This window comes from Medicago sativa, chromosome 7 (genome assembly GCF_051527215.1).
Source record: "Medicago sativa cultivar Bolivia chromosome 7, Bolivia_mono, whole genome shotgun sequence".
In the NCBI taxonomy this organism is placed as follows: Eukaryota; Viridiplantae; Streptophyta; class Magnoliopsida; order Fabales; family Fabaceae; genus Medicago; species Medicago sativa.
In genome coordinates, this window is record NC_140755.1 from 73,708,184 (window position 1) to 73,733,838 (window position 25,655).

The following is a 25,655-nucleotide window of genomic DNA, read 5'->3' on the forward strand; positions in this document are numbered from 1 at the left end:
TCCCACATTTTTTTTTCATGTGAAAGTCTGTTTCTGTAAAAGAATATCAGAAGCAGTTATTGCGTAAATACAAATGTTTGTAAAAGAATATCAGAAGTATTTGTTTCTATAACAACTACTTCTCTAAATTACGGTGAGCAGAAACATACCAATGCGATTATTAAAATCCTACAGTTTCTAAATCAGAGAACGTGGAGCAAATTAGTATGTGATGCTAAAACAACTACTCTTTAAATTACGGTGAATAGAAACATAACAATGCAATTGTTAAAAATCCTAAGATTTATAAATCAGATAATGAACATCAAATTACTATGTGCTGCTATAACAACTACTTCTCCAAATTACGGTGAACATAAAAAACAATGCACCATCAGAATGCTTTTCTTTAGCTGACAAAGACAAAATACATGGAAAAAATGGGTACCTGGAGTTGTTTTCTGATAATATTTATTGTTTGGTTGATTGGGATTTGTCACGTAACAGTTTTCTACGCTAAAGTCGCTCCGGTTAACATTATCATCAACGCTGGCTTTAGCTGAACTGTTTGTAACTATAGGAAAAAACACAGAAGTATAATTAAGTTAGCTATAAAACGCCATTTATGCCATCGAAGAGAAATTTCAAGGATCAAAACCATTGAAGGGAGAAGTAGGTAACACTAAATGCATGGAAGAAGTAGGTAACGCTAAAAAACTTTAACAAAAGATGATTAAATAAAACTAAATGCATGGAAGAAGAAGGTTAATATATTAGTTAGGAGAAAAGAGAAAATGTGCAATATGAATTCATCTGGAAATGTACTAATCTGATCATCAACCATTTTTTGTTTAATGGAAAATATTCTTAACGTAAACCTGCACAAAACGTGCAATATCGGCTATCCAAACAAACAATACAACGATGCCACCGTACACATAACCACTACAAGAATAATGACCTTTTGCCAGGGATTTTGACAAGGGTTTGAAACCCCTGGCAAATTTGCCAGGGAAAATGCCAAGGACAACTGCTGGCATACAACACAGGGGTATGCCCTCACTAAACCCCTGGTTTTTTGCAAGGCGCCAATGTTGAAAATTCAAAAGGAGATGCATGCAGGTGTGGCAGGTGAAAAGCAAGGCAATGTCAGCAAAAAACCAGGGCCTATGCCAGGGACAGCCCCTCGGTTTTGCCAAAAGTAGAGGAATTTCTGCTGTGATTCCTGTAACGTCCTGATCTATAATTCCTTATTTATTTTTATGGTTATTATTATTATCATTATTATTATTATTATATTGTTATTATTTTCCTTTTATTTTATTCCTCATTTCTTTCAAGAACAAAACACCACACATGTTCTCTTACTCCAATTGTTATATCTCTCTCTCTCTCTCTCTCTCTCGTTGAAACAACAACAACAACTCAGCATGTCTCTTTTTTTTTCCTCCTCAACCACCACCGTCAACTTCTAGCGCCCGTAGCTCTTCCGTTCGGCCTCGTTTGAAAACCCTACCACCACCATTGAACTCATCTCTTCTTCCTCTTCAAAAACCACCCTCTTATTTCAATATCAGTGATGTTTCAAAAACCCCAACCATCACCTTCTCTCTTACTTTCCGGTCACCGTGAACCACCACTTGAAAAACTAAACACACCATCTTCTTCCTTGTGATGTCCACAGCAAAACCCCTAAACTTATTTCTTGATCGGAGCATTTTCACTGGTGACCACCGTGCCGGAGCTAACTTCCACCGCGTCGGGAATCATCTCCGCTGCGCCGAAAAACGTGATTGTAACCATTTCACATCCTTTCTTTCTTTTTGGTGAGCTTCATCTTCAACCTTGTCTCTAAATAAATTTTTAAGAGATTTAATTATTTATTTTCGGATTTTGGTGAAATGCATAAAATTAGACATGTTATTTTTGTTAAATTGATGATTTTAAGCTTCCTAATAAGGCCTAAGGGGATATATTGGACCCAGTTGTTGTTTTGGTCTTATTTGGTACTAGGCATCCTTGAAAATCATAGTTTAGAGTAATGTAGGCTTAAACCAATATTCCTTTGAATTTGAGTTTTGAATTGTTTTGTGTGAGGAAATGTTGATGAGGTTTAGATTTGGAAATAATTATATCAAATTTGGATTTGAAATGGAGAACTTATTTAGGCATGTGACTTTTGTTGTGAAAATGATGAGTATATGGTTTATTTGAAACCTTGATATATATTGGTTAGGTTCTGAGACTATATTGGTTGGTAATGAGAGCTAGAAGTTAAGTTAGCATTTTTTAGATGATATCTGACCCCGTACACTTGAATGTTGGATGTTATTTAGATGATATTTCAAATTATTTTTGGAATATATGCATGTTGTTGAATATTCAAATTATTATGGAATATATGCATGTTGATTTTTTTGTGACAAAATGAAATATATGCATATTGTTGAATATATGTTTATTAGGTAGATTTGTTGATTATGTGTTTAGTTATAGTTATAGTTATACTAGAATGACAAAAAATGTATGGTCCAACACTATGTTTAATAATAAACTGTAATTTTTTTAAAGAAAAATAGCAGCTTTTTTTTAAGAAAAATAGGACCTATTTATTTTTCTAAGAACATTTCGGTACTGTTAAGACAAAAAATAAATTTCGGTACTGTTTTAAAACCAGTTTATAAATTAAAAACTAATCAAAGCCAAGGAAAATAAAAATACTTAATTATTAATTAAAAACTAATCATTTTGCGTAAAATTTTATTTTATTTTTTGTGCGTAAAATTTTATTTTATCGTTTTTCATGCCTATTAATTAGACTTAATATTATTAAGTGTGATATTGTATTATTTATATGCATTTAATTGTGTTATAAAATTAATTTTAAATTTTGTTTAAAATGTATTTTATTAATTAAAATGATTTTTGAAACATTTAATTGTATTTCAAAAATAAATTTGAAAAAAATTTGATTTTTTAATTAATTTAAATACAATTTATTAATTAAAATTATTTTTATAATATTTCATTAATTGATAAAATATTCGTTTTTATAAATAAAACATTTTTTAAAAAAAAAATAATATACACTTTGCTAGGGGTTAAACCCCTCACAAATCCCTGGTTTTTTGCTGATCTGATTTGACCTTCCATCAGTCAGTCAGTGCGTCAGTCAGTTGCAGAAAAAAGTGAGGGAATTTGCCAGGGGTTATGACAGGGAAAAAGCCAGGCCATATACCAGGGGTTGAGCCCCTCGTTTTTTTCCCAGGGGTGTAACCCCTGGCAAAGGGTTAGCGACGAGCGCTTTTGCGAGTGCTTGTGCCCCTGGGAAATTCCCTCACAAATGTCCAGTTTGCCAGGGATTCTGTCCTTTTGCCAGGGATTTTGCCCCTGGCAAAAGGTAATGTTTCTTGTAGTGAACACCTAAAGACCAAAACAGCCCCCTAAAGGAGGTTGAAAACCAGCCCAAAGTTGCTGACAGCAGCACCTACAGGACCAAGACAAACCTGCTACTATCACAAAACTACGGCAGCAACAAAAAACAAAACTATCAGCAGCAGATAGACCACAAAAACAGCATAAGAAACTGAGATTTACCATCCAAATCAGGATTCGAGCCACTGTAGGCAATCACCACCGCATAAACCGTCACTGCAGGCTATGGATGTTATAGCGACAATGAATCAAAATAATATACAAAAATTTTAACAAATCGGAGACAAAATGTAATGATAACGTATCTTAGTGAGACTTATTTCATCATGCTAATAGTTTCATTAGTGCAATGTGTGCTAAAATAATTTTCAAAGACAAAATTGACTCAATGCCATTTTGACTCAATTGACCAAAAAAGAATATGAGAATTGAAGAACCTGAAGATTATTGGAACCAGTCAAAGATTTTTCGGAAGAAATCATGGAATTGACCGAAAACAAATAGCAAACCGCAATTGAAATATGCTGTGAGATACAGAATTGCTATCATCTTCACCGGAGGCGGTGGTTCGCGGCGGCGGTGAGTCCGAACTCGAATTGGTGAGATGGTGGGAAGGATGTGGTTGATTTCATGGAGAGAGAGAGGAAGTGAAGAGATAATTTGAGGTATGGATAGATGGAGCCATAGCTCTGTTTCCGAATATTTGATGAGAGAGAAATTGAGCATTGGAAACTATCACAGTAACAACCGCTAAAACCAAGTCTAAGTTAATAATGGCAAGGGAAAATTTGAAATTCAAATTTAACAGAAGGAGGGAAGTTTTTTAGGGTTAACCTAATTAGCAATTAATGCAGCAAAATTAGAGGCAAATTTGTAGGGTTAAGCAATTGCAATGCGTAACAACTTTTAAGAATAAGGGATTATCCTAATACTAGTAATTAACAAAGTTTATTGAATTCCTCTCAAAAAAAAAAACAAAGTTTATTGAAGCTTTTGTCTAAAAACAAAGTTTATTGAAGCTAGTGTTAAATTTGTCAATACTTCCTTTTAAAAAAAAATTGTTAATACTAATTAATATTTTTTGTTTACATGCATGACTGCCCTAACATAAACAAATCTCATACCTTTTAGAAAATTAATATTATGACAATTTCTCAAAATAATAATAATAATAATAATAATAATAATAATAATAATAATAATAATAATAATAATAATAATAATAGCATACTCTAACACACATTTTTTAACATATACTTTTATATTAGTTAGAATTCATATGAATCTCTGATCAAAGCAAATAAATAAATAAATAAATAAAAAATTTATATGAATCCCACTAAATTAATATAGGATTCACATAATATGGTGGAACCTATATAAAGTTTACCTAATAAAAAAAGGTTTAATAGCAGTTTTAGCCCCCTTATGTTTACAGAAGTTGCGATTTTGACCCCTTAACTAAAATAATTCGATTTTGGCCCCCTATGTTTTGCCCCCTTTGCACTTTTGGCCCCCTAGGCCAATTTTGATCAAGCCAATGCTGACGTGGCGTCACGGGTGTAATTTTTTTATTTTTTATTTATATTTTTTAATTAAAAAATAAAAAAAGTTTTTTTTAATAATTAAAAAATAAAAAATAAAAAAATAACACACGTGACGCCACGTCAGCATTGACTTGGTCAAAATTGGCCTAGGGAGCCAAAAGTGCAAAGGGGGAAAAACATAGGGGGCCAAAAGTCCAGGCTTCTTACAATTGAAGCATCCCTTCTGATCTTCTTTCTTGGAGCTCTTGTAGCCACCTCTCTTGCTTAGAAACTTCCTGTTCGTCCTTGCCAGATACTCAAGCTTGTTGGAAAGAATAGCCATCTTCTCAGTAGGATCTTCATCAGAGTCTCCATAAGGTGGCTCATCTTTAGATTCAATAACTTTTAAGAGCTTTTGATGACTTCCCTTTAGATGGTAGAGCTATATATTTACTCTTCTTAGCAAGCTCGTGTTCATTGAGACTAATCTCATGAACTTTGAGAGACCTGACAAGATCCTCAACACTTAAAGCGTTTAAATCTTTAGCTTCCTCAATAGCAGTAACATTAGGTCTCCATCTAGCAGGCAAGCTTCTCAGTATCTTGCTAACATGATCAGAAGCAACATAACTCTTCTTCAGTATTTGTAGTCCAGAGACTAAGGTTTGAAACCTTGAGTACATTTCCTCAATAGTTTCATCATTCTTCCTCTTGAACAACTCGTACTGATGAACAAACATAAGAGCTTTTGCTTCCTTGACCTTCTTGCTGCCTTCGTAGTTAGAACAAAGAGAAGCAAACATAGCTTTAGCAGTGGATTTGTCACTCATCTTCATATACTCTGCTTTAGGTATAGCAGTGACAAGTGCTCCTCTGATAATATGACGCTTCTTGTAAAGTTTCTTCAAAGCAGGAGTATGTTTCTTTCTATCAACATCAGCTCCTTCTTCATCAAGGACCAAGTCACCAACACCATCTTCAAGTATGTCCCATAGTTCTTCATCTAAACCCATGACATAGCTGTAGAAGTTGGTTTTCCTCCAGGAAAATTCTTCACGATCTCCATTTAACTTAGGAATCTTTCCAAAGTTAGATTTCTTACCGTCACCATAATCATATGGAACAACATTGTTGTTTGAGGATCCAGAAACAGAGGAATCACTAGACATGTTTTTCTCAGATCTTTTTCTGTTACACTGTTAAGTGCTAAGACAACAGACCATGGCTCTAGATACAAATTGAAGGTGAGAAAAACATAAGAAGGGGGGGCTGAATTGTGTTTGATTTTTCTTCGTTTCTCCTAAATTGAAACACACTGGCCAGAAGCAAATAGAAACTGCTTCTGAAGTGGTATTCAGTATCTAATTGCAGCGGATAAAAATAGAGAGAGATAAGGAAGAAAGACACAAAGCAATTATACATGTTCCTTCCACAAACCGGAAGTAGTCCTGTCCCCCTTGCACTTCCAAGGAGAGTTCACTATAATGTAATATCTGATTACAAATGCTCAATTCTAAAACTAGCAAGAGACTTCAAACTGCTCAAGCACACAAGCAAGAGACTTCCTATGCTCCTGAACACAATCAAGAGACTTATATTGCTCAAGCACAACTACAGGAGACTTATAATCAAACAGAATTACATAGAAAATTGTTTGAGGTTGAACACTTGATATACAATCAGCGGTGTTTACAATACAAATCAGATACAGACTGTTAAGACTCTAGAATTTCTAAGATATGAACTTTGAAACAGAAATTCTAAGTGAACTTTGATTGTAGAACAATTTCAGCAGAGTTTTGGCACTTGTAATTTATTGTTAAGTCTGATACCATTCTCTAAGTCTTCACTCCTTTATATAGAGAGGTGTGAAAGAGACGTTGTGAAATCGTCAGCACATCAAAAAGAGTCGTTTGAAGCTTTGATCAATCACCAATGATCTTTTGCCTGATTTGGTTGTTGTCCTATGAAGGATCAATTTCAAATCCATTCCCATTGTGAAGGAACATCGTTGCAGGCAGAGCTGTATTTCAGAGCTGTTTTCTTGTCTTGTAGTAGAGACACTGCATAGTAGTGGAGGTAGTGGTTGTACACTTCGTACAATTGTACTTTGTCAACGCTTTTTGAAGATAAGCATCCAATGCCTTCAAATCCTTTCAAAATGACCGTTGCTACACATTTCCAATCTTCTGCAATGCTTAGACGACTTCGAATCCATTGAACATCCTTTGAAACTTTAAGTCTTGCATCTTCTGATAAACTGCAGCTTCTGGTGATCTTCAGCTTCGGATGAGGTTGCTTCTGGTGAACTTGCTTCTGATGAACTTCAGCTTCTGATGACGTCGTCATCTTCAGGAGCGCTTTGTCTTCAGAAGCACTTCTCTTCAGATGCTTTAAGCTTCCTTTTTGTTGATTTCTTAGCTCTCTTTTGTTCATCCAGAACCTATTTAAGATGTAAATTTTTGTCTATGGTCCTGTAGACTTGAACAAATATTAGCTAGTCCAATTGACAATTTTTAATACTTGTTATCATTAAAACTCTCAAAGGTTTATTGCTAAACACATTTTGTTCCAACAGGGATAATCTATTCTAGTCCTCAAAAATATAATATTTTCATAATAGTATTGCGATACAAAAAATCCTCTTTGGTCCAGAAAGTTCTGTGATAGATATCTGGCAAGTGTACCAAAAATATATCGAAGTAATAAAATTTATAAGTTCGTATCCACATGGACTGTTTCAATTTCTACTCGGCAAAGACATTAAAATTAAGGATGTATTAAATTTATAGGGTTGCCCTAGACAGTTGAGTTGATTGCATAAAAATAATAAATTGCAAGTAAATAAAAAAGGTTGGAAATTATATAGAAAACAAATGATTAAGCCGGTGAATCCGCTATTGCTTTATATGACTAGTTTACCTCTTTTTACTCTCAATTACTATTCATTCTTTGCGACAAATTAACTAAGTGGTTTTGATCAATCTCTTGACTCAAAACCCTTCCTAAGTTATAACCCTATTAATCTCTTAACCAGGTTGAATAACCGTGGAAGCAAAGTCAGAACGTTAATTTATATGTCGTAACTCTCAATTTCCTATCTCTAGGTTCCTAGTGTTGAGTTAAACAGAATTACTATTTCAGGATCAAAAGCTAGGGCTAGTAGTCATTCAATTCCTAAGATCAATTTATGTGATTGCAAGAAGCTAGGGTTAATAGTCATACAAACAATCATATGAAAAGCAATGAACACAAATAATTCTGAATAAAGACTGAATAATATTAATAATAAAGAGAGTATCAAATACTGATTCATATATTACAATAGGTTCATCATAACTCAATCAAATAGACAAATTAGCTACTCATACTTATAGAATTAAACAACAAGAATAAAAGAAATCACAAACAGATGTTATGCTTAGGAAGCTTTCTTCAATCATTGATGCCTTCAATCTCTTTGCATGTTGTAGCTTTTTTCTCTCGCTGCCTTCTGTTCCAAAAAAACCATAGTATCCAAAACCGTGATTCCTTTCTGCCGAAACGTCAATGTCTTCCTCCTGCCGAAAAGTATCAGTGAATTCCACATCCTTGCAACGTGCCACGATTAGAGAAAACGTGGCACAATTCTTCACATTTTTTTCCTCTTTTTCTCAATTTCTTCCTTTGGGCACTTGTTCCTGTTTTAATCTGATTTCACCATGAATTACAAGCTGTTGACTCTCTAAACATTACAAAAAGGACACAAATATGACTAAAAAACTAGTAATGACGTACTGTCATCATTCTGCTTTTTAACTTTTATCTTGATCACTCCTTAATCAAGTACATCTTTCATTTTTTAATATATAAAGGATCTTTTACGGTCACCTTTGATGAGTCAATAATTAGTAGTTTTTATATAATATTTGATTTCGTTTTATTTAGATTTAAGTTTATTTTATTTAAATATTATTTCCTTTTAGAACTATTTTACTTCAATTGCATATTATTATATTTCAGGAACGAATATTTGATAGATTGAGTCTTGGAGCAAAAGAAAGAGGATTAGGAGCTGATTCGGGTTGAAAATACGAAAGATTGAAGACAAAAATATGATCTCCCCAAGTCAGAAGCTTGACACGGCCAGTGCCACCAACTGGAACGGTCGTGCCACCTCCCATGCCTACTTTTGCTGCTTTTGCTTCATGAACAAGCTGCCTATTTTGACCTAAAAGCCCGTGGTTTCTTGTGGAACATTCTACTGAATAGTTGCTTAGGTTTTAAGGCAACATAAGACTATAAATAGAGTAGCTAGCTATCACAACAAATCATCTATTATTCTTGGAATTCAATAAGTGACAATTGTCTTTCTTAATAAAAGTTCTTTTCTTTTCCTTTACTTTCTTGTTATTTTACTTTTATGTTTTTCTTCTTCTTCTCCATGTCTACGATGAACATGAGTGAGTAGACTCTTCTTGTCTTGGGATTGTTGGATAAGTCTAATGACGTAATCCTAATCAAACCAAATCATAAACCCTAGTTTTATATAAATCTACTTTCTAATCTAATTTCACCGTTTTTATAATGAATTAGCAATTACTAAGCTAAGAAGCGAACGCGAAGGGTTTAGTAATTGTTAATTCATCATCACAAATATTAAGCGAAGGATCGAAAGATGAAGTTTTAATATTGGAACAAGTGAAATTAGACAAGGGCTGCGAAACATGAGAATAGTCTAGCAAACCTTGAGACATATAAAGTTTCGTTCTTCAAGGATTCTAATAGCAATCAACTATGAGAATAGGCGTGGTTTCTAGAGGAACACACTCACTGAGACCGAACGGAGATGTCATCGGCTAAAGAGAAACTTGTCTTTAGAAAGTAGATCAAATGTAAAGTTAGAAGTTTAGGGTTTGTTTGTGAAGGATTCGTTGTTATGATGAACCAATAATCCCAAGGCTCTTTTTATTATTATTTTCTTCCGTTAAAAATCAAACCTTTTTCAACCGAACTTTCTTCTAATCATTCTCTAAAAGTTAGTTAAATTGAACAACTCCCTGTCGGAACGATACCCTTTTATTACTACACCGGTGGAACCGTGCACTTGCGGTTTTATCCCATCAAGTTTTTGGCGCTGTTGCTAGGGAGTTAACTAATTTGATTAAATTTTTCTTAGTGATTAGAATTTTTCTTTTTCTTTTTTATCTTTTATTTCTTCTATTTCTTTCTTTCACCATTAACTTTTTGAAAGGCACAAAATAATAACGACATGGCTAAAGAACGCACTCTTAAAGAGTATGCAAATTCACACAAAAACATATCATGTTCATATATACCCATTTTGACATACAAATTCAACAACAACAACACAATTATCATTCAATTCATGCATATAATCTTATCATCACAATTAATCACGAATTTCTACAACTAAAATCAAATTAATCACTTAACCCAAATAAGCAATTATGCAAAGAATTAAGGTAGAAATTAAACTAAAGGATTATGATCAAAGTCTAACCCCCTTACCTTAATTCTTCACAAACTCAAACTATGGCTTCACTTTAGCTCCAATCCTTGAAGCTCTACCTCCCTCTAGCTCTCTCTAACTTTCCTTCTTCAAACCCTTTCTTCTCTTGTTCTCTCTCTCTCTCTCTCTCTCTCTCTCTCTCTCTCTCTCTCTCTCTCTCTCTCTCTCTCTACCTCTTATCTCAAAATTATGAAAATGATTATGTAACCCTATTTTCTCTAACAACTAGAGTTTATATAGGCTCTAAATAATTGGGCTCAACTCACAATGCCTTAATGGACCTAACCCATTCACTAAACCAATTCAAAATGTTTCTACTCACTAAACGGTAAAATGTAATAATATCGGTCACCTACCGGTTAAAAAGAAATTACTACACTCTCTAGTAACTTAGTAAAATAATAACTCTCACTAAGCACTACAAATAATCCTGAACAAAATTACCCCTACTCATAAAATGACCAAAATGCCCTTAAGTCCAAAATGACTAAAATACCCTTCCAACACCGAATTCTACAAATCCCAACCAAAAATACACACAGAGGCAATTAATCACATATGAGCACATAAAAACACACATAAAAATAATTAAAATAAATCTAACGAAAAATCGAGCTGTTACAACTCCCCCTACTAAAAAGAATTTTTGCCCTCGAATATTACCTGAGGGAAACAACTCTGGATACGAAACCATCATCCCACTCTCCGATTCCCAAGTAGCACTCTCACCAGTTGGTCCAACCCAAATCACTTTAACCAAAACGATCTCCTTGCCACGCAAACACTTCACTTCACGATCCTCAATCCTAACTGGCCAAGTCTCAATGGTTAAATTATCTCTTACTTCCAAATCATCCACTTGAATCACATGAGACGCATCATACACATACTTCCACAACTGAGATACATGAAACACATCATAAAGATTCGACATAGACGGTGGTAACGCAATCCGATAAGCTACAACCCCAACCTTCTCAACAATCTCAAACGGTCCAACAAAACGAGGAGTCAACTTCCGACACTTCAAAGGACGACCAACACTGGTTACAAGATTCACCCTCAAAAACATGATCACCTACCTGAAACTCAATGTCCTTCCTCCTCTTATCATGATAACTCTTCTGCCTACTCTGAGACGCTCTCATCTTCTCTTGAATCATCTTAAATTTTTCCGTAGTCTCATTCACAACCTCCGGTCCTAACAAAGCTTTTTCACCTGATTCATACCAACACAACGGAGTTCTACACCTTCTACCATACAAAGCTTCAAATGGTACCATTCCGATACTAAAATAAAAACTGTTGTTGTAAGTAAACTCAATCAACGGTAAACATTCGACCCAACTGACACCTTGCTCCAACACACAAGCTCTCAACAAATCTTCTAAACTCCGAATAGTCCTATCCGTCTGACCATCAGTCTGGGGATGATAAGCAGCACTCAACCTCAACTTAGTTCCCAAAGCTGCTTGCAAACTCTCCCAAAACTTATAAGTAAACCTTGGATCCCGATCCGACACAATACTAGAGGGAATACCATGCAATCTAACAATCTGCTCAATGTATATCTTAGCCAACTTCGCCACAGACATACCAGTCTTGATAGGAACAAAATGTGCTGACTTCGTCAACCGATCGACAATCACCCAATGATAAGTGAGGACCGGATTGAAGGGACAAAATAATGTTCTAGATGACTATTGCAACCATGTATGAATGATGAGGTGCATATGTTGTGTATGAATGAAAGTAATAATGCACGAATGTATGAATGTATGAATGGATGTATGAATGTATGAGTGCATAGACTGGATCGTGACAGATGAACTTGATGAAACGAGACGAGATAGGTAAGATGGGAAGTGGACCGACGTTGCAGCACCGACGTTCGGAAACCTCTGTTAGGGATGATACTATTGTAAGCCAATTGATCCGTCAATGGAGGAAGAACCGGCACAAAGTAGTAGTTGAAGGAGACATTTCCTGGGGAGAATGATCCGTTGTTTAAATTGGCAGAAGTCGCCATTTGTAAACCAGCGCAGAAGGTTCTTCCCTTGACACACTTTAATCGTCATGCCTTTTTCTTTTCTTTTCAAATCCCTAACTTTTGCCTGGACCGCCCTTTCGGGTTTTCAGTCCACCGGAAATAGATTCCTTTTTTATGCCCCTAATTTTTGTCTGGACCGCCCTTTCGGATTTTCAGTCTACCGGGACGCTCTCTATTGCCTAAGCTGCCTTTTCAGGTTTCAACTTAGCGACCTTTTCTTTTCAATTTCTTTCTTTCTTTCTCTTTTTTTTTTTTGAAACCTTTCCATAGTGTTAGACCATGCTTGCTTGTTAGGGCTTAACCATCCTTGAAGTGAAAGTATACGCACCTCCTCTTACTAACAAGTTCAAATAAGATGCATTTGTTTGCTTACGCTTTTAAATAATACAAAAGGTTTTAAGAAATTTGCTTCAAGTATTATCATCAACCAAAATATAGAATAAAAATTGAGGAATAAAAGAAATGAGAATTTCAAGTAAAGGGGCAAAGGCTCAAATTTCATTGATTGAATAGTGGCCTGCCAATGACATGACTCCACAGATTTATTGCAAAGTTTGAAAAAAAAATGCTAATTTAAATATTGGAGGTACATTGAACATCGTAACACTATTCTTTCTAACAACTTTGAATGCCCTGCTTTGATGCTTCAGATTGGAGATCTTTCATAGCATGTGCGCCCTGAGTAGATTGTGCCTAACCTAATGCAGTTACTTTGTCTTTTATTAATCCTTAACTTTTGCATAAATCGCACTTTCGGGTTTTCAGCCTATCAGGATAATGATTTTCTGTTTGATGTCTCTAATGTTTGCCTGGACCACCCTTTCGGGTTTTCATGCCACCGAGACGCTCATTTTTGCCTAAGCCGTCCTTTCGGGTTTTCGAATGATCGAGCTGTTCTTATGATTTTTAGACGAAATATTTCTTGACAGCATCCGTGTTTACAGTACGTGGAAGTTCTTCACCATCCATGGTTTGAAGAGTCATGGCACCACCGGAGAAGACTCTCTTGACAACATACAGACCTTCATAGTTAGGCGTCCACTTGCCCCTGGAGTATGATTTTTAGACGAAATATTTCTTGACTGCATCCGTGTTTACAATACGTGGAAGTTCTTCACCATCCATGGTTTGAAAAGTCATGGCACCACCGGAGAAGACTCTCTTGACAACATACATACCTTCATAGTTAGGCGTCCACTTGCCCCTGGAGTCAGGTTGGAAAGATAGGATGTTCTTGAGCACAAGATCACCTTCTCGAAATTCATGGGGACAAACTCTCTTGTCAAAGGCCTTATTCATCCTCTTCTGATACAATTGTCCGTGACATAGAGCATTCATGCATTTCTCCTCGATTAAATTCAGATGATCATGTCTGCTTTGAACCCATTCAGCCTCTGACAACTCGGCTTCCATCAAAACCCTCATAAACGGAATTTCAACTTCTACGGGGAGTACTGCCTCAATACTTTAAACCAAAGAAAAGGGGGTTGCCCCTGTTGATGTGCGTATGGAAGTACGGTAACCATGTAATGCAAATGGAAGCATCTCATGCCAATCTTTGTAAGTCACTACCATCTTCTGGACAATCTTCTTTATATTCTTATTTGCAGCTTCGACATCACCATTCATTTGAGGTTTGTAAGGTGAAGAATTATGGTGTTCGATCTTGAAATCAGCACATAACTCTTTCATCATTTTGTTATTCAGATTTATCCCGTTGTGTGTGATGATCCTGTTGGGGACACCGTAGCGGCAAATAATTTGATTCTTGATAAACTTGACTACCACTTGTTTGGTCACGTTGGCGTAAGATGCAGCTTCAACCAATTTGGTGAAATAGTCTATTGCCACTAGAATGAAACGGTGCCCATTTGAAGTCTTTGGTTCGATCCGACCAATCATATCAATGTCCCACATAGAGAACGGCCACGGATAAGAGAGGACATTCAAAGCAGTCGGCGGCATATGAATTTTATCGGCATAAATTTGACATTTGTGACACTTCCTGGTATGGTTGTAACAATCAGCTTCCATTGTCATCCAATAATAGCCTGCTCTCAACATCTTCTTAGTCGTTGCGTGCCCGCTAGAATGAGTTCGGAAGGAGCCTTCAAGTATCTCGTGCATCAATAAATCTGCCTCGCGCTTATCCACACATCTGAGTAATACCATGTCAAAGTTCCTCTTGTATAACACATCTTCATTCAGAAAGAAATTGCCAGACAATCTTCTCAAAGTTTTCTTATCTTTGTTGGACGATCCGAGCGGGTACTCTTGACTTTGAAGAAAGCGCTTGATATCATAAAACCACAGCTTGTCATCAACCACTTCTTTAGTTGTAAACACATGAGCAGGCCTTTCAAGGCGTCTGATACTGATTAATGGCACTTCATTGTGACGGTTCACTTGGTACATGGATGATAGAGTAGCTAAAGCATCTGCCATCTGATTCTCCTCGCGAGAGATGTGGTGTAGCGCGACCTTAATGAAAAAGGTCAACAAACGTCTTGCATAATCTTTGCAAGGAATCAAACTAGGGTGACAATTTTCCCATTCTCCTTTGATCTGATTGATTACGAGAGAGGAATCACCATATATGTTGAGATTTTTGATCCTAAGGTCGATGGCTTCTTCAATACCCATAATACATGCTTCATATTCTGCCATGTTGTTCGGAGTGATGATGATTGCCCCAACTCCGCTACCGTAGACATTAACGGCTCCATCAAAAATCAAGCCCCATCTTGAATTAGGATCTGGACCTTCTCCAAACAACGGTTCGTCACAATCCTTTATCTTCAAATACATGATTTCTTTATCTGGAAAGTCAAACTTGATAGGCTGATAGTCTTCAATGGGTTGGTGGGCCAGGTGATCTACAAGGACGCTCCCTTTGAATGCTTTTTGAGTGCGGTATTCAATGTCATATTCGGACAACAACATCTGCCATCAGGCAATTCTTCTTGTTAGTGCATGCTTCTCAAAGATGTACTTGATCGGATCCATTTTAGATATCAACCAAGTAGTATGATTAACCATATAGTGACGGAGGAGTTTGGTAGCCCAAGCTAGGGCACAACAAGTCTTTTCAAGCATGGAATATCATGACTCGCAATCAGTGAATTTCTTGCTCAAGTAGTAAATAGCATGCTCTTTTCTTCCAGTTTCATTTTGTTGTCCGAGCACACAACCCATAGAATCTTCTAGTACAGTTAGATACATAATCAGATGTCTTCCTTCAACCGGAGGGATAAGAATCGGAAGCTCTAGCATATATTCTTTGATGCTGTCGAAGACCTTCTGGCAATCATCCGTCCACACAATACATTGCTCTTTGCGGAGTAGCTTGAATATCGGCCCACACGTTGCAGTCATATGAGAAATGAACTGGAGATGTAATTCAGACATCCAAGAAGCCCTCAAAGTGAATGTAAAAAGAATTAGCGACGGAGGAAGCTAATTGTGATTTAGAGCCGTTCTCCCTTTTCTTTGTCACTGCTTCTAGAGATCTCCGTGTTTTGTCTTCTATACATTTACTTTTATGATGTTATGTCTTTTTACTTTTATGATATTTTATATTTTTATTAATGGTTCAGGCATTGTCTCTTTTATTACAGATCTTTTATGTAAGGCTAACTTGAATACTGGAAGTGTTCTGGAGTATGCGCTTGCTTTCACATGGTGCTGCATTAGATAAATATTGTAGTAAATGGAGTGCTGCTGCACCCAAGACAGGCTTCATTGACATTACAATTTCAAAAGATTTCTACCGGATATACAGTGGTCTCCAAATTGTAAGTAGCAACCCTCTACAGCTCTTGATTTAATTATTTACACTATAATGTCAAAGGATATACATCAATTACAGAACTCTTCTCTATTTGGCTTCATGTGTAAACCAAAAATTAACTTGAACCACTTTGTAAGATTTGATTTGGTCCAATTCATTAATGAATTTGCTAGTGTCCTTTTCTTTCTTTTTTATCTCTTAATTTTCTATTGACACGTGCTTTTGCTTGAGCTACATAGGGATACTTGGAAGAGTCTGCCCAAGTACAATCAAGTAGTCCTGAAAGACTGGGAGACTCAGTTGCTTGGGGAGGCTGCACCATAATTTATTTGCTTGGGCAACAGCTACATTTTGAGCTCTTTGACTTCTCGTATCAGATCCTCAATATCGCAGAAGTGGAAGCTGCATCTGTCGTGCAAACACAAAAAAAACTCTCACTTTGCTCTTCAGGTTTATTTCCCGGTCGACCCAAAATATTTTTTCACTGCTTTACATAAGCATAATGTATTATATTAATAAAATTATTGTCCTCCTTAATGAATTTTTTCACTGCTCTTTCTACTGCGTTAACACATGTGATTATTTTATTATTTTATTATGTTTGTTTGTATAATTTTGATTAAAATTTTTAAATTTTTAAATTTTTAAATATTAATGGAAATTATTGATATATTGATTTATAAACAAAATATTGTCAAGTTATATAACAATTATTTATGAACTCAACATATATTTTAGCTTGTCTGCATATAAAATAAAGAAAACATAATGATCTTTTATTGTTTATTTTAATAGTAATTAGTAACATCATAACATAAATCTATAATTGCGATAAAAGAATATCTTTAAAAACTACATTTTTCGTAAAGTCTTCATCTTCTCCTTCTATTTTCCCTTCATTAATGAGAACTTTTGTTGAATTTTGAGAAATTCCTCTCGATAAAGCTACATATAATTGACCATGACTGAAAACATGTCATGGAAGATAGATTCCGACAATGGGAATGGTCTGCCCTTTACCATTAATTTTTTGCTCACATATGTTACTAATATTTTTTTAGAGGATTTAAAGTTCAATCTTTAACATAATATTTTGCTCACAATTGTCACTGATATTTTTTTCCAGAGGATTTAAAGTTCAATCTTTAACATTATTTTTTGCTCACGTTTGTTACTAATTTTTTTTAGAGTGTTTAAAGTCCAATCTTTAACATTATTTTTTTCTCACGTTTGTTACTAATCTTTTTTTCAGAGGATTTAAAGTCCAATCTTCAACAATATTTTTTGCTCACGTCTATTACTAATCTTTTTTTAGAGGATTTAAAGTACAATCTTTAACAATATTTTTTGCTCACGTTGATTACTAATATTTTTATCGGAGGATTTAAAGTCCAATTTTTAACATTATTTTTTTCTCATGTTTGTTACTAATATTTTTTTTTTGCTTACGTTTGTTACTAATATTTTATTAAAGGATTTAAAGTCTAATATTTAACATTATTTTTTGCTCATGTTTGTTACGAATATTTTTTTAGAGGATATAAAATCCAATCTTTAACAATATTTTTTGCTTACTTTTGTTACTAATCTTTTTTTAGAGGATTTATAGTCCATTTAATATAGTGCTAACAAAACTTTTTCTAAAAGATTTTGAATCATAATATTTTGCTCACGTTTGTTACTAATATTTTTATCAGATGATTTAAAGTCCAATTTTTAACATTATTTTTTGCTTAGTTTGTTACAAATCTTTTTTTTTGCTCACGTTTGTTACTAATATTTTATTAGAGGATTTAAAGTCTAATCTTTAACATTATTTTTTGCTCATTTTTGTTACTAATCTTTTTTTAGAGGATTTAAAGTCCAATCTTTAACAATATTTTTTGCTCACGTTTGTTACTAATTTTTTTTTAGAGGATTTATAGTCCAATCCTCATCGGCTATTATTTTTGTTTAAAAAAAAATTAAAAAAAGTCATAGACCCGTGAGAAATAAAGCAGGATAAAACATAAACTTTGGATTATTTTTTTCATAAGTGATTATTGTTCAACTTTGATTTTCTCAAATTCTGATTCATTCATTCATTCTTTTAACAAAAAAAAAAAAGTAAAAACAAAGCTTGAATTGTATTGTTGGCGGAAAGTAAATTGCTCGAAGGATAAAACAAAAAGATATTCAATTCATGAAGTGGATATTAAATATATTCCATTCAATGGTGCTTCAGAAGTATTAATCAAGTTCTTGAGCTTTGGAATTTTCTAATTTTTTAGAGGTGATGAGATGTGATCAGAGGGTACTATGATGAATTCTTGATCGATTTGAATTCATGAGAAGAGACAAAAAGAATGTAAATATAATTTTTAAACTTTTTCTTAGTTTGATCTGTTGTTAACGGTGGTAAAAGAAAGTTAACGGTGACGATTAGTGACATTGATTATTAATCAACGTGTTATTTTATAATTGACTATTTGTATTTAAAATTAAGGGTATTTTTGGAAAGAAAATTCCAACCCAAAAGGAGAAACACTTGTGTGGACCAGGACCAAGAATTTTGGTTTGGTCACACACAAAGAGAGAAGAGAGAAGAGAGAGAAAAGAGAAGAGGGAGAAAATGGAGAAGAGAGAAGAGAAGAGAGAGAAGGCAAATTCTTGTGTGTGTGACCAAACCAAATTTTTTGGTCCTGGTCCACACAAGATTTTCTCACCCAAAAGTGTGCTGAAAGGGGTAGTTTTCTTTATATATATTATAAATAACTGAAACCACGCCATGAAAATCATTTTCATTTTCATTTTCATCAGAAATAATATCATATCTCACTTTTCTCTCATTTCTAGAATTTTATGATTATGTATCATTTATGCTGGTTATTGATTGCATTTAGTTTTGTTTTAACAGGGATGGGAAGCCTTATTAGAGGCAATGAAAAAAGCAAGGAGATTAAATAACCATGTATTCTCCATGCTTAAAACCCGCTGCCCCCTTGAAGAAAACACAGTTTCAGCGTTTGAAACTCTGCCACAGAAAGGTGCTTTAACGAGTGCAGTGCAAGTTACAGACTTTCGTCAAACAATGTGCATTCTTCTCTTACGTGCACATCCCATCCTCGTGGCTATAGTGGTTGAAATGCTGATACACGGCTGCTAGTGACAGAGAACCAGGAGAGATAGGCAGATGGGTTCGTGGGGAGAGACAACACTGGTAAAACGACGATGGCGATGAGAGGCAACAACAACAATGATGGGAGACTGGCGGCAATATGAGACTATGAGAATATGGAGCAGTGGTTGTAGTGTGTCTCTATTTGCCGCCATTTGGTGTCTTTGAAGACAGCAACCATGGCGGCAATGATAACTACATAGATAAGCTCTGCTGAAAGATCGACTGTTACTAATCTTATTCAAAATATGTTACTTTCTCTTCTGCATATTTTTGTTCAATTGTTTGTTTTAAATAACAAATTTGAGTAAAAAAAGGAAACAACGGATAACAATTGAAAGTACACGTGACTGAGTTTATAACGTTTGGTTGGTTTTACTGTTATGTTTTGTTACGATTATTAAGTAAGAGTCTCCTTGTTTCCAGACAAAGTGAATAGCAAAGCGGTGCCGCTGCAAAATACATAATTCGGTGAGTTCCTCCTTGTTTCCAGAATCTCGACTCTCTTGCACAGCATCTTCTTCTCGGAGTGAGTTATCATCTCATCTCTCAAAGTTCTCTTATTTCCATGTTTTTTTTCTTTCTTTTTCATTACAATTAAAGCAGACGATTAGGTTCACTGGTTGGAGAGGAATCATGATGGAGACCTACCAAGGTCTTCCACCCTAGATTGAGCCTCAATTTGCATCTTACATAGTAGAAACAATCATTTTGATTTCCACCGTGATTATATAAATTTCTTTTTTCACTCTGTATCTTTTCATTGCAGCTACAAAAATATATTAAATTTCAGATGCATTGGGACTATTTTCTTTAAGACCAAAAAATGGATGATCGCATTAGTGAGTTGTCTGATGACATCTTGTCTTATATCCTGACTATGTTATCGATGAAAGATTTGTTGAAAACTAGTATACTGTCTAGAAGGTGGTGCAATCTTTGGGCTTTAAGGAGGGATCTCTACTTTGATATCTTAAATGTTCTTGGAAGCAGCGAGGAGGAACTACTACAAACCGGGTATCTCGTTGAAGTCCCTAGTGGTTCTACAATTGATAGATACGTAGATTTGAATTTAAGTACGGATGAATTTGTAAAACGAGTAAACCAGTTTGTAAAAAAATTTCAAGGAACAAAGATTGATTCTTTCCTGGTGAACTTCTACTTAGATTATAAACAAAGCAACATTATTGATCAATGGATAAGTTTTGCGATTGCAAGGGGAGTTGTAAAAGTTGATCTACTCTTTAAAGGAAGCCCTTATGCACATTACACTACTCGACGCAATCAGTGTAAAATTGACTTTGCCTTATTTTTGGAGACCAATGCTTCAACTCTAAACCACTTATGTCTTGAAAATTGTATTGTTTTCCATCCCACTAATTGTGACTTTACTCCATTAAAAAATTTGAGAACTATATCGCTTAAACGTGCAAAGCTGGATGAAACTTTCATTGAAAGTTTGCTATCTAATTGTCCACAACTTGAAGAGCTTTGCTTACTTTGTTGTGAGTTGAAATCATCAATGCCAGAGATAGTAAGTTCATCTCTATGTCATCTCAAGGCTATAGGGTGCTATTTCGTATACGAAACTCTCTACCAAGCGGAAGTAAACTTGATTTTACTCGATTGCCTTAATCTCACTTCATTGGAGATAGATTGTCTTGAATTCACTTCATTGGAGAACGGTTTGAATACCTTGAACTTTAATACCCCTGTACTAAAGAGAATTGAATTCTTCATTTCATTGAAACAAGAGCTTAATACATATGTTGCTTTATGTGCAACTTTTTTTCCAGAACTTGAGATTATGCGGTTGACCACATTTTCAATGGTTAGTCACTAAGTGTTGGAAGAATGATTTTTTTTTTTGTGCATTTAAGTTTCTTTAATCTTACCACGTACATTTTGTTTAGGTCACAACTTCCCTGCAAACTACTCAACCACTCAAACATCTTAAACAGTTGAACCTCTTCATTTTCTTGTACTCAGAAATATTAGATGATGTGGAGTATGATCCTTTATGGATTTTAAACATCCTTCAAGCTTGTCCTTTTTTGCAGAAACTTTCAGTCATGGTGAGTTTAATATACATGTTTTACTCTCTTCTTTTTTTAATGGTTATCGTTCGGATTTATATACATAGCTTCGGAAATGAATTTACACTTTTGACCTAGTTGATCTTGCACTTAAGGCCACAACATTGAAACATCCTTATATTCAAAATCAATTTGAATATAAGGATGCTAGTTGATCTTGTTGATATATTGAAACATCCTTGAATTTACACTTTTTGACCTAGTTGATCTTGTTGTGTTTCTTTTAATTTGGACAGTTTGCAGATCCAAAGTTCTATGAAAATCAAAAAGATGCTAGGGATGTTGAAATGTTCTCGCACGAGATAAAGGTTATTGAATTGGGAGGCTGTGTTGGCAATTGGTATGAAATTGAATTTGTTATGAATGTTCTAAAATGTGCCCACAAACTTGAGGAAATAGTTGTGAGCCCCTTTTGGAGAGAAGATGAATCATTGGATTGGAAGTCTAATCCTATTTGGTTTCAAGGTGGACGTGAAAAGATGAGTGAAAAGCTTCGTGGTCAAGTAGTACAAGGAGAAAAACTTGTGATCGTATAACATTGTTTTGCAATTTTTGCTGCAAATAATTTATATAATATCATCATTGATCATAACTTTACTGCTAATGATCATATTATTGTTAGAATGATCATTAACAATTAAGTTATGATCATTGATAATATTCTATAAAGGGCGTTGCTATATGTCGCGACGAAGGAAATTGCTAGCGAATTTCATGAATGTTGCAATTGTGTTTATTCCTTTCCTTTTTACTTTGCATAGTTTAAACTATTTCTTTGTTTCTTTCTTTGCTATCCTACTATGTATTAAATAAAAGAAAAAAATAGCCACGTGTGGCCTCAAAAGCAAAAAGACACCGTCATGTTGCTAAAGACCATCATACCAAGCACATCACCGCCATAGCTCACTTCATTGCAAGTATGTGATGTTATATCATTAGTTTAACATAGTTATATGCAGCTTTATAAGCGTATGTAGCAGCTTCAAATTCCACGAGAGGTGAAACGAGTTTTGCAGGCCATGTCAGCTCCATAAGCATGTGATGAAATCATAGACGGTGGGTTGCAGTTGTGGTCTTGTCTCTTGTGGACGTATAGAGGACGAGAAATAACCTCTGAGACACTAAACTCTTCATTAGATGCGATAAACTGAATGAGTTAAAGAATACAAGATGGTGCCATATCTTTCGTGAAATATTCGTGAAGCATCCCTTCGCTATATTAAATTACGCCAAATAGATATATTTAGACATATTTTAGAAACTTATCTAACAATGTGACATCATATAATGATTTGATAACATGCATGTTAAAAAAATTACGCTTTAAATGTATACAAATTAAATCCAAAATAAAGAATTAAACTAAAAAATAACTTAATAAACTTGCAAAAATTGAATGTTAGTGTGCACACAAAAAATTGAAAGCTAGAGTAGCCTGGTACATGTTAAAGTGCGCTCGTGATATATCCGCGAAATTATTTTCGCTAGATATAGCACTGCCCTTTTTTATTTCTTTCCTAAATTAATCTCTCCAGCCATAAATATGATGGCAAACAATTCGAATTTTGTTTTAGTCTGAACTTATTTTCTTCAAAAGGGTACTTATATCCAAGTGTATTTTCAGGGCCGTTCCTAGAGTTTTAGGGGCCTTAGACATAATATAAAAAAAAGCTCTTACATAATACATCATAATTTTTTTTAGCTTATTGTTGTGTTTTTTTTAGCTCTTCATTTAGTTTTTTTATTTCGCTTTTCACTACCAAATAAATGTTTTTTTAGACAACATCTGAAAATAAATTAAATACTCTATATACACCAACAAAAAAAAAATATCATAGAAGTAGAGAAAAATAGCACATGCGAAGTAGACTGAAATTTTAGCATCCCATTTTCAACTAAAATAAAATTTGCTTTGTTATGAAAATCATCCCAATTTCTTGGATAATGGATAATAAATATCGTCGATATTTTTAATATTAGTGAAACACATTATTAGGAACAAAGGGCCCAAAAAAATCATCAATTTCTTCGATAATAAATTTTCGAGCATATCATTAAGAACAACCAAAAAAAAATTACAGGAGTGTGTATATAGAAATTTTTGTGCTGCATGGGATATATATAGCAAATTTCACTAAAAGGGCCAAAAATAATAACAGATTTCAGCCCATTCCTATATCATGTCAAATATTGGGCCTTTTCAGAGAAGTTTCCTATATATTCCCCCCAAAATCAAAATATTTCTATATACAGCCCCCACCAAAAAAAAAATTTGGGCCCCCTACCGGCAAGGGCCCTAGGCTGTCGCACTCGCGGCCTATGCCCTAGGGCTGGCCCTGTGTATTTTTATCATATCTTTTTTTAGTTTAATTTCTATGGGAGGAGGACTTGGTTCGGGAGTGTAGGTTGTTGTTGTCTGATATTATGTTTTGCAGGTTTCGATTTCTGGTCGATGAAATTGGCACCTTGATAATAGTGGCTATTATGTCCGTAGCGTGTACCATATGCTTACTGTAGATGACAGTCAGATGTTGGATACGGTTTCCAAGTTCATTTGGCACAAACATGTTCCAGTTAAAGTGTCTCTCCTTGCGTGGCGTCTTCTCCGCAGCAGGTTTCCCACAAAATCTAATCTGATGGCTCGCGTGATCATCTCTCTTGAGGCGCAGTTGTGTGTGTCTGGGTGCGGGGAAGTGGAAACAGCTCAACACATGTTTGTTTCTTGTACTATTTTTAGAGAGTTGTGGCATCTTGTTCGAGGTTGGATAGAGGTCTCTGGGGCTGATTCGTTTGCTATTCATGATCATTTTCATCAGTATATCTACCTTTTGGGTGGGTCGGCGACTCGGCGATCATTTATGCAACTTTTGTGGCTTTTGCTTGGGTTTTATAGTCAGAACGTAATAGCAGGTTGTTTCAAAACAAGGTGACTGACATGCATCAGCTGGTTGAAAAAATAAAAATCCATTGTTACTGGTGGATGAAGGCGGCTAATGTTGTTTATGGGTTAGGGGTTCACTATTGGCTTTAATGCCCTTTAGATTGTTTGGGCACTTGTTAATTGCGCTTTTGTGTAGTCCTATCGTATGACTTTGGTTGCATTCTGTTGGCACACCTTGTGCTTACAATGTAAACCTGTTTGTGTTGGTATATATAATTTATTTTTGCTTCTTCAAAAAAATAAATCTATGCGCATAAAAATTACCCCACAAACATATATCCAAGTAAATTTCATAACGTCACAACTTTTATATCAATCGTCTTATTGTATACTAATGTTTGAGATTATTTTAAAATTGACTTTTTTTGTCATGTAACATAATGACTAAATTTCACATGAAAATAAATGGGGTGTCTGAAATTCGAACTTATATATATTAAATTGCATTGTCTCCATCAGTTGAATTATGCTCATAAGAACATTTTTTTTTTTTTTTTTTTTGTGGTGTAACATGAATTGTATCATTTCAGATTGAAGATTGGGATTATTTCTTGCGTGTAAAAGTGTGGTTTTCCACCGGACGATATTCTTATGGGATATGATATATTGACATCAATTTTACTTGCATAAAGTCTCGCTTATTAATACTAATTAATCCTAAGGCTCATATCATCTAAAGAACAAAATATGGAAAGAATGATGCTATTTTAATTTTGACAAAGTTGTAGAGTTCTATGAAAACAAAAAGATATTAGGGATGTTGAAATATTCTATCATGACAAGGTAAAAGTTATTGAATTGGGAGGTTGTGTTGACAATTGGCATGAAATTGAGATTGTTAGGAATGTTTTAAAATATGTTCATAAACTTGAGCAAATGGTTGTGACTTGTGAGTTATTAGCCTTTGTTTGGTTTGAGCGTAGATGAGAGAAAAAGGTGAGGAAAGTTGGTTGTTTGGCGCATCAAAGAAGAGAAGAGTGATTCATTTAGATGGGTCTTAGCGACTTTATCAAATGCATTATTGATAGAAAATTTGATTAGTCTATCAACGATGACTCATTTAAAGTCATCTCAAATGATTTTTTTTAATAGCAAATTTATTCACGACGAGTAAATGCAAGAAGCATTTAAACTCGCGGCTAAGAGGAAAAAATACAACGATGCCAATT

At 34.7% G+C, this 25,655-nt stretch overlaps 2 protein-coding genes and 1 long non-coding RNA gene across 4 annotated transcripts; 2 read left to right on the forward strand and 1 right to left on the reverse strand.

The window, feature by feature from the left end:
• Positions 1–932: 932 nt before the first annotated feature.
• LOC146908328 (uncharacterized) lies at positions 933–9,321 on the forward strand. Its single transcript, XR_015019128.1, has 2 exons — positions 933–1,805; positions 8,943–9,321. It is a non-coding gene; the product is annotated as an uncharacterized LOC146908328 (long non-coding RNA).
• Positions 9,322–13,564: 4,243 nt separating this feature from the next.
• Positions 13,565–13,927, reverse strand: LOC146908329 (uncharacterized). Its single transcript, XM_085729256.1, has one exon. The coding sequence runs from the start codon at positions 13,925–13,927 to the stop codon at positions 13,565–13,567; it is 363 nt and encodes a 120-aa protein (XP_085585382.1).
• Positions 13,928–15,999: 2,072 nt separating this feature from the next.
• On the forward strand, positions 16,000–22,281 carry LOC146908330 (F-box/LRR-repeat protein At3g03360-like). 2 transcript variants are annotated; one of them, XM_085727556.1, is made up of 6 exons: positions 16,000–16,296; positions 16,532–16,742; positions 19,189–19,978; positions 20,219–21,280; positions 21,363–21,524; positions 21,782–22,281. In XM_085727556.1, exons 4-6 carry the CDS (start codon positions 20,276–20,278, stop codon positions 22,079–22,081), a joined length of 1,467 nt encoding a protein of 488 aa, XP_085583682.1. In that variant the 5' UTR covers positions 16,000–16,296; positions 16,532–16,742; positions 19,189–19,978; positions 20,219–20,275; the 3' UTR covers positions 22,082–22,281. The 2 variants fall into 2 exon arrangements, with proteins under 2 accessions (XP_085583682.1, XP_085583683.1); XM_085727557.1 differs by lacking the exons at positions 16,000–16,296; positions 16,532–16,742 and having other exon boundaries at positions 19,060–19,978.
• The last annotated feature ends 3,374 nt before the right edge of the window (positions 22,282–25,655 follow it).

What these genes read in the sequence shown, in the direction of transcription:
- LOC146908329 (XM_085729256.1), bottom strand. Translation starts at nt 13,927, where the DNA reads ATGAGGGTTTTGATGGAAGCCGAGTTGTCAGAGGCTGAATGGGTTCAA.
- LOC146908330 (XM_085727556.1), top strand. Translation starts at nt 20,276, where the DNA reads ATGGATGATCGCATTAGTGAGTTGTCTGATGACATCTTGTCTTATATC. An exon ending in GGTTGACCACATTTTCAATG is followed by an intron (nt 21,281 to 21,362) that starts GTTAGTCACTAA and finishes CATTTTGTTTAG; the next exon opens with GTCACAACTTCCCTGCAAAC. An exon ending in TGCAGAAACTTTCAGTCATG is followed by an intron (nt 21,525 to 21,781) that starts GTGAGTTTAATA and finishes TAATTTGGACAG; the next exon opens with TTTGCAGATCCAAAGTTCTA.